General features: G+C 51.0%; 1 protein-coding gene across 5 annotated transcripts in view; it reads right to left on the bottom strand.

The window, feature by feature from the left end:
* Positions 1-781: 781 nt before the first annotated feature.
* The window catches only part of ADAMTS17 (ADAM metallopeptidase with thrombospondin type 1 motif 17), a 366,725-nt gene continuing 352,723 nt past the window's right edge, over positions 782-14,783 (bottom strand). For all 5 annotated transcript variants that reach the window (XM_021940905.2, XM_021940907.2, XM_021940908.2 and 2 more), the window contains 2 exons: positions 5,364-5,541; positions 782-3,886 (listed from right to left, as the gene is read on the bottom strand). In XM_021940905.2, the coding sequence (XP_021796597.2) occupies positions 3,726-3,886; positions 5,364-5,541 (339 nt within the window). In that variant the 3' untranslated portion in view covers positions 782-3,725. The remainder of the gene's footprint in view (positions 3,887-5,363; positions 5,542-14,783) is intronic.

The raw sequence follows: 14,783 nt of genomic DNA, 5'->3' as shown, positions 1-14,783 counted from the left end.
TGCCCAGGCTGATCAACTCTTGGCCTCAAGTGATCCTCCCATGTCAACTTCCCAAAGTTCTGGGATTACAGGTGTGAGCTGCTGCGCCTGGCCTGCTTTAGTCTTAATAGAGGGCTCTAAGGTTGTGGGTGTGGAGGTTTCTCCTGACTCCGGGAGGAGATGGACTCCCCATCCCTGTAAGCTGTGACATGTGTGTTCCATGTCAGGCCCAGATGGCATCCAAATGGCTGTGGTTGTTCCCACTGTGGTGGTGGTGTGGCACCCCTGTCCTGTCCGCAGTGCTGGGGGATGCGCGGGGCCGTGACTTGCTGTCACATCTGCTGGCGGAGGGAAGCTGTGAGGGCTCTTGGCAGGGTTGTGGGGTGGGGGTAGCGGGTGGAGAGTTGAGCATGGCTCTCCAGCCAGCATGGCTAGGGCCTGCACTCTGCAGCACAGGTCTTGGAGCCTGGGCTGCTCTGCCAGTGAAGTGGCTGCTCTACATCAGATGCACAGGCTCCCAGCACAACTGTCAGACCCTCATGTCCCCACCCAGGGTTTTGCAACCACAAAGGGATGAGGCCAGGACTGAAGGATTTGTTAGCACTCGCTCATGGAGATGCAGCCATCCCTCAGAACTGCATTTCCCAGTGACCTCTGACACCAACTCCAGCTGTGGCCAGCAGGCTCCCCGCAGCCAAGTCCCTGGCAAGCCAGGTGACCGCCACAGTGGGGAAGGACACAGCCTCCCCGTCAGCCCTGAGGACTGGCTTTCGTCTTTTACTTCACAGACAGCTTAAAACCATTATGGAAAAACATTTTATTACACATATTCAACTTGCTTCCAATGAAATGATTAATTTTTCATGTATAATGGCATCCAATGTTTGTCTTCTGTTTTTTTTTTTCCTTTCAAAACCAGCACCAAAAAGAAAGTAAAACAAAAATACCATGGGTACAGTATGTAATGCAAGTTAACTAATGGAAAATATATACATTTGACTCTGAAATGAAAAAAGAACAATAGTATTGCCATTGAGGCTCTTTTCCTGCATTCTGATCATATCAAGCCATGGTCAACTGAGAGGGTTTCATTTTGCACCAATAAAAATAGCACCATAGGATCGTGAGGCTCTAGTTAGTAACACGTGTGCAAGCACAAAGGTACAGTACTTGAGGGACGGTACAGGGTGTTGTTAACAATACAGAGACATCACTGCTGTGATCAGAGTCTAGTGGAACAAGAATGTCATGATGGTTTCACTGACATCACTGCTCGTGCCATGAACAGGAAGGCAGGCTGGTGGATTTCAAGATAAGCTAAAAGGCTGGGCACGGTCGCTCACTCCTGTAATCCCAGCACTTTGGGAGGCCGAGGCAGGTGGATCACAAGGTCAGGAGAATGAGACCATCCTGGCTAACATGGTGAAACCCCGTCTCTACTAAAAATACAAAAAAGTAGCCGGGCGTGGTGGCGGGCGCCTGTAGTCCCAGCTACTCGGGAGGCTGAGGCAGGAGAATGGCATGAACCCGGGAGGCGGAGCTTGCAGTGAGCCGAGATCGTGCCACTGCACTCCAGCCTGGGTGACAGAGCGAGACTCCGTCTCAAAAAAAAAAAGATGAGCTAAAAGAGCTCCAAAGATGCAGACTTTAGGGGAACTAATGGGGGTGTCTGACAATAACCCAATCAATCCTTTTCATTCTGAGGGTGTGGGGCCCTTGCCAGGGTGACCAGGGGGCATATTTAGAGGCCCGGGGCCCATGCAGGAGACCAAGCTAAGGCTTCCTTAGTGAGCTAGCTCAGCTCTGCTCCTTGGCTGCAAAAGTCTAAATGTCTTTTGGTGAATTAACAGTTCCTTTGGGGATGAAGGAAATGGAATCTCAGCTCCCCGAAAATTTTGAGGGCTTTGTGAAAATGGGAATTCAGGGGAGTCTGCTGGTGGCCAGGCCTGACGGGGAGGACAGCGTTCTGCACAGGCCCCGGGGTGAGGGTGGGCCGCTCCATCCTGACACTCTCAGTTCTTTCCACAGAGCACCCACGGAAGTTTCTCAACACGTCTCGTTGATTCAAGTGGAAGTGAGTAAATTCCCTGACATCCCTACCGCTTCTCTGCCTCTGGGGTAGTCCAAACACAAACACAGCTCGTCAGACAGGGTGGAGAACACAGAGAGGTTTCTTTCTGATTTAAGCTAACTCTACTGTTGTGACATCTAACAAAACAAAACACAGAAACACAGCACCAATAAATCAAGAAGCACTGGGAGATGATCCCATGGAAATTAGTCCAAGTGAGACCTTCTGTCTGAAATCAGGGAGGAGGTGTGTTTCTTATGGTAAAGTCCTAGAACATAAGCACCCATGAAATGCCCACCAAGTTGGTGAGCAAAACAGGCCTCCTGGCATCTAGGGTCTCTATTTCCAGCCTTCCTGGCCTCCTTGCAGGCAGAGTTCTACCATCTTCTGTGTTCTCAAAGAGGCCACTCTGTTCATCTGCTACCAGACGTGAGGGGGCTGCAGGAGGGAAGGACCTTCATCATGCATCATCCTTGCCCCACCAAGAAGACGGGTCAGTGATGACAGGCGTGATGATAATGGCTACCACAAAGTCTGGGCTATAGGAAGGCTCAGTGGGTGTGCAGCAGTGCGGGCCGGATGGCGTTCCTCCCCTGGTCCTGCCACATCAGGCTGCTCCGTGCCAGGATAGAGCAGTCAGGCCTTGCTCTATACATCCTAGGCCTGGGTTTTTGTCCTCAGAGGTCCCAAATGTCGTCTTCAGATAAATGGCCAAGGTTGGTAGAAAGCCACTGGGATGTGGTACAGCATCTCTAAGGTGCAAAGCTTTAGGAAGTGCGGGCCAGAGTGGATGCTCCCGGAAGGTGGGGCAGATGCCCATCTGCCCCAACGAAGCTGGCCCAAGCTTACCTTTGCCTTAGGCAGCAACCCCATCACCACAATTACCGTTTCCCATTTCACAGCACCTTGAAGAAAGGCCCTTCTGTTTCCCTACACGGTGGACAGCAGAGCTCTGAAAATTAGATGCTTCCCCAAACCCTCTTGGAACATTCTTCCTATGTGGGTGGTGTGAACTGCGTGGCACTGTTGTCCTCGTTGGCATACATAGATTTACACTCTCAGGGACGAGACTTCCAAGGCAACACCTAGGATTTAGAGACTATGTTGTCAGAGACAGGCATGGAGGCAATGTCCTGGTTCTCATGTGGTCAAAAAGGTAGATGAAGAGAAAACGTGGGCTCAGCAGCCCGGCCCTCTCCAGAGAAGCCACGGGTAGAGGCTCACCAACACCTGCCCCTCCCTCCAGGGTGTCGCCGGCTTTCAGAATAAAGCCTCTTCTAACATGTCTCGTTTTGGGGATGTTTCCTCCATGATATACCAAGCACTGGGAATTCAAATGTCGAAAGCGAGCCAAGACAGGAACACTAAATGATGTCTCTCTCTTGACGGTTGTCTGCCAGAGGTGCTCCCCTTCGAGGTACCTGGAATCCTAGAAATTAAAGTTATTTTGTGACTCATGCCTACTTTTTCCTCACTGTAGAAAGCCATCCAGTGGCTGTTAACAATATATTAAGTACAGAAGCTTTAATGGCAAACGTCAAGTCCACACTCATGTTCTATGCAGTTGTATTCTTGTGGTAGCCTTGTGGGGGCATGGCCGCAAGGCTGATACGCTTGGGGGTGGGCGGGTTTCAGACCTCGAGTCTGAGCCTTGAGTGACCCCCGGGGCTGCGCGTCACGAGCTTGGCGGTGGCTGGCGCATCTTGTTTGCATAGAAGTCCCTGCAGGTCTGGCAGCAGCGCTGGTACCACCGCATGTCCTGGCAGAGGTTCTTTTCTCGGATGACCCGGCAATACACTGTCCACTGGTCTCGCGTGCATTTGTAGGTCAGAGCAGCTAAGGGGACAAAAGAGAACACCCAGGGTCAGGGATGGCCTAGGCATGTCCTGATGCACGCCCAGGGAGGGCTTGTGGTCCCACCGTCTGGGCTCCCTCACCCTTGTGCACATGTCAACCCTATGCACTGATTAGGCTATGCCTCCCAGGGCACTGGGGGTGCCACTTTCTGTCACAGGGACGCACCCTTGCATCCAAACCCAACCACATGACAGCGTGGTGGTCTGGCTGCCTCTCCAGGGAAGAGGGCACAGGCCACCTTGCTTCCAAGCTAAGTGACACTTACTGTTTTGTGGCTGAGGGTACCATTATTGTAGGCATTTATAAAACAGGACGACATGGAACAGTGAACATCAAAGGACCCCAAAAAGCATGAGGTCCAAGACATACAAGTGGCCCAAATATCCTTCAGGGTCTTGATTGTACAGAGAGAAGGCCCTGCTTGAGGGTGGTCTCTGGAAGTCACCAAGCAGGCCCGTGCTTGCAAAAGCCACAACTATACTTCCGCCAGCCCAAAGGCCTCCCCTGGAACAAAGATGCTACAAATCCCCTGCATTTCAGTGAGTTTCCAGCCTCAGGTAGGAAAATATTTCTCAGGGACTTCTATTTAGCAAAACAGAAACTCTGTTAAAAGGAATTATATCGTTGTTTTGTATGTGTTGAGACAGAGTCTCACTCTGTTGCCCAGGCTGGAGTGCAGTGGCGCAATCTCGGCTCACTACAGCCTCTGCCTTCTGGGTTCAAGCGATTCTCCTGCCTCAGCCACCTGAGTAGTGGGGACTACAGGCACGTGCCACCACGCCTGGCTACTTTTTGTATTTTTAATAGAGACAGGGTTACACTGTGTTGGTCAGGCTGGTCTTGAGCTTCTGACCTCAGGGATCCACCCATCTCGGCCTCCCAAAGTGCTGGGATTTACAGGCGTGTGCCATCACACCCGGCCAGATCTTTAAGTGCTCCTCGTCTCCTCGCATCACCACTGACCTGGGGCATGAACTGGTAAGAGGCCAGGTTCTGAGCACCCAGGGCCAAACCACGCACACAGTCTGCAGCCCTCCACCACACCTGTCTGCCGCTCGAGCATCAGCCTGGGGTGTGCCCCACGTGTGCATCCTCACGGCATCATGAAGGATGTCCCTGGAGCTTTCATTTCTGGAAAGAAGCACTTCCCTTCACATTCCTCATGCACAGGAAACCTACAATGTCTGTGGAACATCCTTCTGTGTTGGGCAAAAGGGTGAGGGGGATGCTCAGGGGCCTGTGTTTGAGACAGCAGTAAGCAAACACCAGTTCCACAACAGGGAATGGAATTCCATCTTTGAAACCTCTTCTACAGAACTGACACACGTCAGCCTTGTGTGACAAGTGAGGCCCAAGAAGGGGGCTTTCTAGCTGAAAGAACCTCACCATCAGGGAGGACTCACTGGGCAGGAGACACAGCAGCCCCCGGGGAACTGGGGCCAGTGAAGACACTCACCAAGGCGGGGGGAGGTGATGGTGTTGGCGTTGATCCTGTCGTTGCAGACCTCCTGGTAGCACTGTCTGTAGGGGGCAGGCTTCGAGAGGGCGGGGCACTCGCTGCCGTGGCGCCCTGTGACCTTGTGCATGCACTGCACCACCCGGGACTGCAGGCCCTTCCCGCAGGTCGATGAGCACTGCGGAGACAGGACAGCCTGAGTGGGGGGCTGAGACGATGGCCTTACAATGCGGCTCCCCCTGGGCTGGGGCATATGTCATGCCCAGGCACTTGCAATCATTCAGGGCAAAAACAGCAGCTGCCTGATGGAAGACTTTCAAGATGCTATGGAATGCATGTTTGTGTCTCTGCAAAATGCAGATGTTGGAGCCATGGAGGTGGGGGCTTTGGGAGGTGAGTAGGGTTAGCTGTTATGAGGGTGGAGCCTCCACGCTGGGAATAGTGTGAGAAGGGAAAGAGACCCAAGCTCGCTCACTCTCCACCATGAGAGGATACGGTGGTCTGTACATCAGGAGGAGGGTCTTCACTAGACACCGGATTTGTCAGCACCTTGATTTTGACCCTCCACCTCCAGAACTGTAAGGAATTAAACGTTTAAGCCACCCAGGCTTTGGTACTTGGTAACAGCAGCCAGGCAGACTTAGATGTGAGACGCCTGCTGAAATCCTACCTCCTGCTAGCTGCATTCCACTGCTCGCCTCTGCTCCAGCCTCTGAAGTTTCTGAGATGGTGAGCGACATGGCTTGGTGGCCCCCAGGAAGGACTGGGCCTGATGACCACAGCGGTCTCCCCAGCACTATCTGCTGCATGAGGCTTTGGGGCCTTTGCCCAGTCGTGGGCATGGAGAAGAGCCCGGTAATGACTGGGGCTGAATTTCCCACAAGCCTGGAGGATTGGGGCTTAGAATTTAAGTAGAAGAAAATGAAGTACAACCTTTCTTGCATACCAGAGTCACGCACTAACATGTGGCTGACAGTGTTCATTTAGACACACATCCCTGGCTGCTAGTATCTCCAGCCCTAGCATGAGGAGGTGGCGTGTTCGCTAAAACCAGGTCAACGAAGTTGAGCAGAGGCCCCCAAATTCCCAAGGAGTGGACCTGGTAAGACTTTGCTCTGTGGTTCTGTTCTCTGTCCCTCCTCTTCACTTTTTTTTTTTTTTTTGAGATGGAGTCTTGCTCTGTTACCCAGGCTGGAGTGCAGTGGCGTAATCTCTGCTCACTGCAACCTCCGCCTCCCTGGTTAAAGCGATTCCCCTGCCTCAGCCTTCTGAGTAGCTGGGATTATAGGCACCCGCCACCACACCCAGCTAACTTTTTTGTATTTTTAGTAGAGACAAGGTTTCACCATGTTGGCCGGACTGGTCTCGAACTCCCAACCTCAGGCAATCTGCCTGCCTCGGCCTCCCAAAGTGCTGGGATTATAGGAGTGAGCCACCGTGCCCGGCCTTTCTTCACACTCTTTACAGCATTTCCCAGGCAGGAACTGGCTGCGTATCTGTGTCCTCTACTCAGATCCTGCTCTTGAGCTTTTGGGCCCTTGCTTTCTCCCAGGAGCCCTTGGAACGGTCTCTTCTCCCTTACATTGGCCTCTTCCCAGGAAGACAGCCAGGTCCATGAATATACTTTCTGTCTGGTGTCTACCAGAGCCCACACAACCCCTGATTTACAGGGTTCTGAGAGCACTCAGCAAAACCAGGTCGGCAGCCCAGCCGGAGTTAATAATGGCACCTTGGGGTGGAGAGAGGGGAGCAGGGCCTGGAGCAGCCTTGTTCTCTGAATGCCACATGTGGTGACGGAGGCAGGTGCCCTGCAGGTCCTGTGCTTCCCATGTCCTCACTCTTGGTCCTGACCCTGGCCTTGTCGGAGAAAGGACCTTCCTGGGGGCCATGCGGAGTCTCTAGACACAGGCCGAGTGGGAGGCGGTGGTGTCCCATCTGTGCCTGGGAGGGCTGTCTGCTCCCAGGAGGGGTTTCTGCCAGCCAGACAGATTCCTCAGCTTCCTTGCCTGACAAGCAGGTTCATGTTTTGTGTGTCTTTTTTCACTTTAGAATGATAAACATTCAGAGGGAATGTTGCTCTAAAGGGGCACCGGTTTTTTCAGCTCACAAAGGAGGTGTGAAAACCACAAGCAGCTCCCCTGTGGGCCCCTGGCACGTTCAAACTGGAACCTGGGCTGTGACCCAACAGGCCAGGCCAGGCCTAGGGCCTCCACTTCATGCCTTGTTCCTTTCTTAGATAAACCCTTCGGAGGCTGCTTATGACCTTACAAATACATACATTACACATGCAGATTTCAGGGCTCCATCCCAGACCCAGCAGTCAGCATCAGGCACATGGAAGTTTGAGGAGTGCTGAGGTTGAGGGATGAAGTCGCACAAGGAGGTTCCCGCCTTGAACACAGGACAGGCGCTACAGCAACGTGACTCTTGCCCTGTTGGCGTTGGGGGCACCTTGGAGGAAGCTGGCTGCACACTGGGATTTACTGCATGGAGCTTACCTGGTGAGCTTTGAAAAATCCCACACCAATACAATCAGATGGTGGAGGAGGTCCCAGGACTGAGGGCTCAGTGTGTTGAAAGTTCTCCAAGTGGTTACAATGGGCATTCAGAACCAAGAGCCTCTGACTTAACCTGAACCTCCCCGCAGGGCCCTGTGGAGAATGCAAAGAGCTCTCTTTTCTTCCTGTTAAGGAGTAGTTGTGTCTTTGCACACACAAATACATATAACTAAGCAAGAACAACATCCAGACGCAGCCCTGACTGCAGTTTATAGCCAGATGACAGGTATGCCTGAAGGTAAGGGAGCAAAGGCTTTCGGTCAAAATTCTTTTTAGAGGCCAGGCATGGTGGCTCATGCGTTTTGTAATCCCAGCACATTGGGAGGCTACGGCTGGTGGATCATGAGGTCAGGAGTTTGAGACCAGCCTGGCCAACATAGTGAAACCCTGTCTCTACTAAAAATACAAAAATTAGCCAGGCATGGTGGTGTGCACCTGTAATGCCATCTACTTGGGAGGCTGAGGTAGGAAAATCGCTTGAACTCGGGAAGTGAAGGTTGTGGTGAGCCGAGATTGCGCCACTGCACTCTTGCCTAGGCAACAGAGCGAGGCTCCGTCTCAAAAAAAAAAAAAAATCACTTATAAAAGCAATCTGGTAAGTAGTTGTACCCAGAAACTGAGAGTCCACACAAACGTGGTGGATGAAGGAAAAGGCCAGTGTTCCCAATGCAGAACAAAGCCACAGAGCCGAAAGCTAAATGCAGAGAAAAGTCATGCCAATCCCCTGCAAAACCATGCAACCTGTCCACTGACAGCAGGACACAGACTGAAAAAGGGCAGCATTTGAGTGAAGTCAGATATGACCATGTGTCCTCTGGCAAACCGACAGGTGACTCAAAGTGGAGCTGGTGACGATAAGACCAAGATTGCAATCACTAGGTTGCACCATACAAAACTGCTTATGTTCACCTGTTTTGACCTCAATGCATCCATTTCATAAGGGCTCCATTTTATAACACACTAAAGAAAATAGTAGAGTCCTGGAGCAAGATGGCCGAATAGGAACAGCTCCAGCCTCCAGCTCCCAGCGCGAGCAACACAGAAGACGGGTGATTTCTGCATTTTCAACTGAGGTACTGGGTTCATCTCACTGGGGGTGCTGGACAATTGGTGCTGGTCTGGGGGTGCAGCCCAACCAGCAAGACCTGAAGCAGGGCAAGGCATCGCCTCACCTGGGAAGTGCAAGGGGGAAGGGAATCCCTTTTCCTAGCCAAGGGAAACTGAGACACACAACACCTGGAAAATCGGGTAACTCCCACCCTAATACTGCACTTTACCAAGGGTATAGCAAACGGCACACCAGGAAATTATATCCCACACCTGGCCGGGAGGGTCCCACGCCCATGGAGCCTCCCTCATTGCTAGCACAGCAGTCTGAGATCTAACTGCAAGGCAGCAGCGAGGCTGGGGGAGGGTCGCCCACCATTGCTGAGGCTTAAGTAGGTAAACAAAGCCTCCAAGGAAGCTTGAACTGGGTGGAGCCCACCGCAGCTCAAGAGGATGTGGAGAAATAGGAACACTTTTACACGGTTGGTGGGATTGTAAACTAGTTCAACCATTGCGGAAAACAGTATGGCGATTCCTCAAGGATCTAGAACTAGAAATACCATTTGACCCAGCCATCCCATTACTGGGTATATACCCAAAGGATTATAAATCATGCTGCTATAAAGACACATGCACATGTATGTTTATTGCAGCACTATTCACAGTAGCAAAGACTTGGAATCAACCCAAATGTCCATCAGTGACAGACTGGATTAAGAAAATGTGGCACATATACACCATGGAATACGATGCAGCCATAAAAAAGGATGAGTTCGTGTCCTTTGTAGGGACATGAATGCAGCTGGAAACCATCATTCTCAGCAAACTATCGCAAGAACAGAAAACCAAACACTGCATGTTCTCACTCATAGGTGGGAATTGAAAAATGAGATCACTTGAACACGGGAAGGGGAACATCACACGCCAGGACCTATTATGGGGAGGGGGATGAGGGGAGGGATGGCATTGGGAGTTTTACCTGATGTAAATGACGAGTTGATGGGTGCAGCACACCAACATGGCACATGTATACATATGTGACAAACCTGCACGTTGTGCACATGTACCCTAGAACTTAAAGTATAATAAAAAGAAAATGTGGCACATATACACCATGGAATACTATGCAGCCATAAAAAAGGATGAGTTCATGTCCTTTGCAGGGACATGGATGAAGCTGGAAACCATCATTCACAGAAACTATCACAAGGACAGAAAACCAAACACCACATGTTTTCACTCATAGGTAGGAACTGAACAATGAGAGAACACTTGGACATAGGGTGGGAAGCATCACATACTTGGGGGCCTGCAAGGGGGTGGGGGGTTGGGGGAGGGATAGCATTGGGAGAAATGCCTAATGTGGATGACGAGTTGATGGGTGCAGCAAACCAACATGGCACATGTATACCTATGGAACAAATCTCTACGTTGTGCACATGTACCCTAGAACTTAAAGTATTATAAAAGAAAAAATAAAAGATAAAAAAAAAAAAATAGTAACATTTCTAAATTTGAATGTTTATAATGCATAACTTTAAATATGAACGTGTAACTACATCAATACATTACTTAATGGTAGGCATTTAATGAGTCCACTTATACCACTAGAAACTTTTATATCTAAATGGGTTATGTAATTTAAAAGAAACCCTGCTTCCTGGGAAAATGGGCTTATCATATAATCAGGGTTCATTTCTGTGAATTGGCACGTATGAGGCCCACTTAAGAACAGCGGGCCGGGCACGGTGGCTCACACCTGTAATCCCAGCATTTTGGGAGGCTGCAGTGGGCAGATCACCTGAGGCCAGGAGTTCGAGACCAGCCTGGCCCACATGGAGAAACCCTGTCTCTACTAAAAATATAAAAATTAGCCGGGCACAGTGGTGAGCGCCTGTAATCCCAGCTATTTGGGAGGCTGAGACAGGAGAATCACTTCAACCCAGGAGGCAGAGGTTGCAGTGAGCCGAGATCACGGCACTGCACTCCAGCTTGGATGACAGAGCAAGACTCTGTTTCAAAAAAAGAAAAAAAAAAAAAAAAAAAGGATATACCTGCTGACTGCTGACCTGCAGGCAACACCAATATCCCTTTTCTCTTCAGATCTTTCCTTGGACCATTGGCCACAGTGCCGCCTCTACTGCAAAACATGTACCCAGGAGGGAAAGCCAGGCATCTTCCTATTTCTTCCTGGAGAGGGGAGCACGAGGTGGGGGGCTGCTGGATTTCTGGGGAGGAAACTGCACAGATGGATGGAGGAGCCCACCTCACTCCCCTGCATCTCTTGAGGAGGTGCCCTACCAGCTGGGGAGTCAGCCCCACAGAATCACTGCGGTTAAGGGGCTCAGTCCTACAGGAGTGCCAGGAAGGGCTTCCGTTTCCTCTGTGAGTATTGCTACTATGTATGTGAAAATCACACAAGGGCAAGGGCTTCACCCTGTGGGTTTATTAAAACCAAGTGCAGCATTGGCACGGTTTCTGCCTGGAAATGATCAATGACCATCCTGAAACTCAGGCATTTAGGGTGACCTTGCAGACAGATGTCCCCTCTGAAAGGTCTTAGTGTTGTGCAGCCTGCTCTGGGGCTGAGGGGAAAAGGCTGGCATGTGGCACATCTCCAGCATATGCAGGTGGTGTGCCTGCTCTTCCCAAGGGATCCCTCATAGGCCTCCACGGCAGCGTGGAACATTCCACAACAATCCTCACGGCTGATGCTGGCCACTGAGGTTGGCAGGGGTCCATGTCTTGCTCAAAGTTGCAGAGGTAGGAGTGGCAAGTGGTCCAGCAACCCCCATCTCATGGACTGAATTCCATCGTCCTATGTGAATAAGAGGTTGTACTGAATGGAGCTTCAATTGGAAGCGGGAATCAAAGAACCAGGTCACTGCCCATCTCCACCATTTACTCATTATCTTTCCTAGCCTGGGTCACTGGCTTTTAATTTCCAGTCTATAAATAGAACTGCTCCATGAGATCATGGAAGGGTGTCTCAAAAGTCCTTCAACAGGGACAGGTGTCTGTTCTCACTGTTCACTAGTGTCGCCATGAGGCAGGGCCAGGTCAGGGCCAGGCGGGAGGTGGTTTTGAGGGCAGGTGGTCCCAAGGGCTCTGCCCCTTGTAGGCATTTTACTCTCATCAGAATTAGGGTTTGCTTAATTCTAGCTGGAGTCCTAGTGGGTGCTGTTCACACAGCTGTGGGCTATGGGTGGCTCTGGCTCACCTGGAAGAATTTTTGAGAATTTTGGGGTGTTTGCTTAACTGCCTGGAGCTGTGTCTGGGCCAGCCCCCTAGAGGATGCTTCCATGTGTTAGGTGAGAAGACAAGTTACAAAGTGGCATGTACAGAAGCCACCCCGTTTTAATATAGATGTGTATGTACCTATGTAACAGTTTGGAAGACAAACCATTATAAAAATTTATCATGTCAGCAAATGGTTTCTGGGACTAATTTTCCTTTTAGTGTGTTCTATAGTAGGAGCTGCATTTATAATTAAAAATAAAACTGGAGAATTCTGCCAATGACTCTTTGGTGTAACCTGCTGGTGGCCCACCATCCTAACCAGCTGCATTTTCATTTGAGCTGAGGTGGTGCCAGGCCTGCCCTGGCCTAAAATCCACAGGTAATATACTCTCCTTAACCAGAGTTTTGATGCAGAGGCTGTGCGGTGTGGGGCACCAGGGGGAAGGGGGGCCTGTTGGCATGCTACATCCCCACTTACTAGCAGTGTGACCTCAGGCAAATGACTTAACCTCTCTGAGCCTCAGTTTATTTGCAGCATGAGGATAATAAACTCTTGTTTACAGAATTGTCTCCTGGAGTAGAGGCAGTGTGGAACAGGAGCCTAGCGGGGGGTCTCAGAGTGGAGCTCAACAAATGCTGCTGTTATTATTCTCAACAGCAAATGCACGGCCAAGAGCACAGACAGCTGGCCAGGGAGCTCCTGGAGCCCAGCAAGGCACACTGCGTCACCTGGCCCACTCCCTTAGCACTCCCTGGGCTGCCCTTAGGTCACCAGGCCCTCCACAGGCAGGTGCAGACAGCCCTGTCTGCCTGGCTCCCTGAGTTGATCTGGCAGCCAGACCTCGGGGAGCACAATTAGAGGCTGTTTTGGTCCTGAAGACAAACATGATTCCAGACAGGTCTGAAGGGGCTGCTGTTGAAGGACATCCTCGTAACCTGAGCTGGGCGGTGGTGGGAAGGATAACAGGCGCATGGGGTGAATTCCTTTTCTGTTGGCTTCCCCTGAGGCTTCAGCTTTAATTGAACAGTGAGGAGACTGCAGTGTCTCCTGATAGCATCAAACTTGCCCCAAGCATCGCTGTGAAGGCATTTTTTAGGCTTTAATAATCCAAGCAAACAGATCTATAAAAAACATATCTGGTCTTGTTTGAAGCTCTCACTGACAGTCCTTTTGTCAAGGGGCTCATCACATCCACATTTCATGTGGCTTCCCAAGACTCAGGTAACTGAGACAGAAATGGAGGCAGCAATAAATTTAACCGAAAAGCTCCTTGCCAGGAAACCTGAAGTGAGTGGAGCCCCCACCCCAGCAGGTGCCCATAGCCGTGCATCTGAGCTGGCCACCCGGTGGAGAGGCAGCCTCCGCATCCGCCCACCACCCTTCCCAGGCAGGGAGGGGGTGTCATCAGAAAAACAGTAACAAAATTGTTGATGCGCAAAGGGCAAAAGGTTCACGGCAACAAAGGGAAGAGGTTCAATTTGGATTTACTCATGTGCTTTTTTGTGCAAATTATTTCATGAAGTTACTGTGAAAAAGAGATTTCCCTTTAGGTAGAGTTTCCAGCAAAAAGAGAAAAGATGTTAGGTTCCCCAGACCAATGTGATAGTGAGACACTGTGCAAGCGTTACTAGCTTCTTTAATAATAATAGAAACGGCAGTCGCCATCGCAGCAGGGCCCACCTCCTGCCTGTCTGCTGTGTACAGGGCACCAGGCTTATGTACGAGCTTGTTCATCCTCACACTGACAGCTGCTGTGGCCAGAGCTCAGAACACAGTAGGTGCTCAATAAGTGGTGTCTGCTAGGGATGCGGCACCACCTTTCAGAGAGGCAGAATGTGAGGTTTCAGAGTGTCCATGTGAGTCTTCCCAAGCCACACGGCTAGCCTGCCCCTGCCTCCCACCTGCCCGCACCGCCCCCGACAGGGAGGAACCAGGTCTCCATCACCCCCACCCTGATGACATCCTTCCCCACAGCGGGATTCCCTTCTCCTAGCTTCTCCCAGCTGTAAAATCACAACTGTAAATAACACCAGATCCCAACAGGATGTTTTGAGAATTAGCCAGAGGAGGCTGTAAAGCTCTCAGGAAGAGGAAAACACTCCAGGAATGTCAACTACACGCCTGGGCTGTGGTTCCTGCAGAGTGGCCCAGGCAGGGCTGCCCCCCACTGGCTCCCCCCACTGGCTTTGGGGTGAGCACAAGCCCAGGATGGGGTGAAATCATGCAAGGCTGAACTCTGAAAGCACAATGAATGCACCCCCATCCCCACTGAGTGAGTCTCTGAGGGGCCAGCCTGCCTCAGGCTGGTTTTGGATAGCAAAGAAAGAGACAGACAGAATCCTGACAGTAACTGCATTTTCTGCTGAAAAGGTGCTTGGCTGGTGAAATGTCAAAAGCTCTTCAAAAGCATTTTGAACAGATTTCCCCCCGAGACTTGGCATGAGCAAGGAAAACCTCAGAAGCGGTTGAAACCTGAAATAGCAGTGTTAAACAACAGTGAAAATCCCCACTCCCTGTGCCATCGCTGAGAAACAGGAAATGCTTTCATAGACACACACCCCCTCCCACTCCCCC

The sequence above is a fragment of the Papio anubis genome, chromosome 7 (genome assembly GCF_008728515.1).
Source record: "Papio anubis isolate 15944 chromosome 7, Panubis1.0, whole genome shotgun sequence".
Classification (NCBI taxonomy): domain Eukaryota; kingdom Metazoa; phylum Chordata; class Mammalia; order Primates; family Cercopithecidae; genus Papio; species Papio anubis.
The sequence above is the reverse complement of the archived record's forward strand: the minus strand, read 5'-3'. Positions and strand labels throughout refer to the sequence as shown.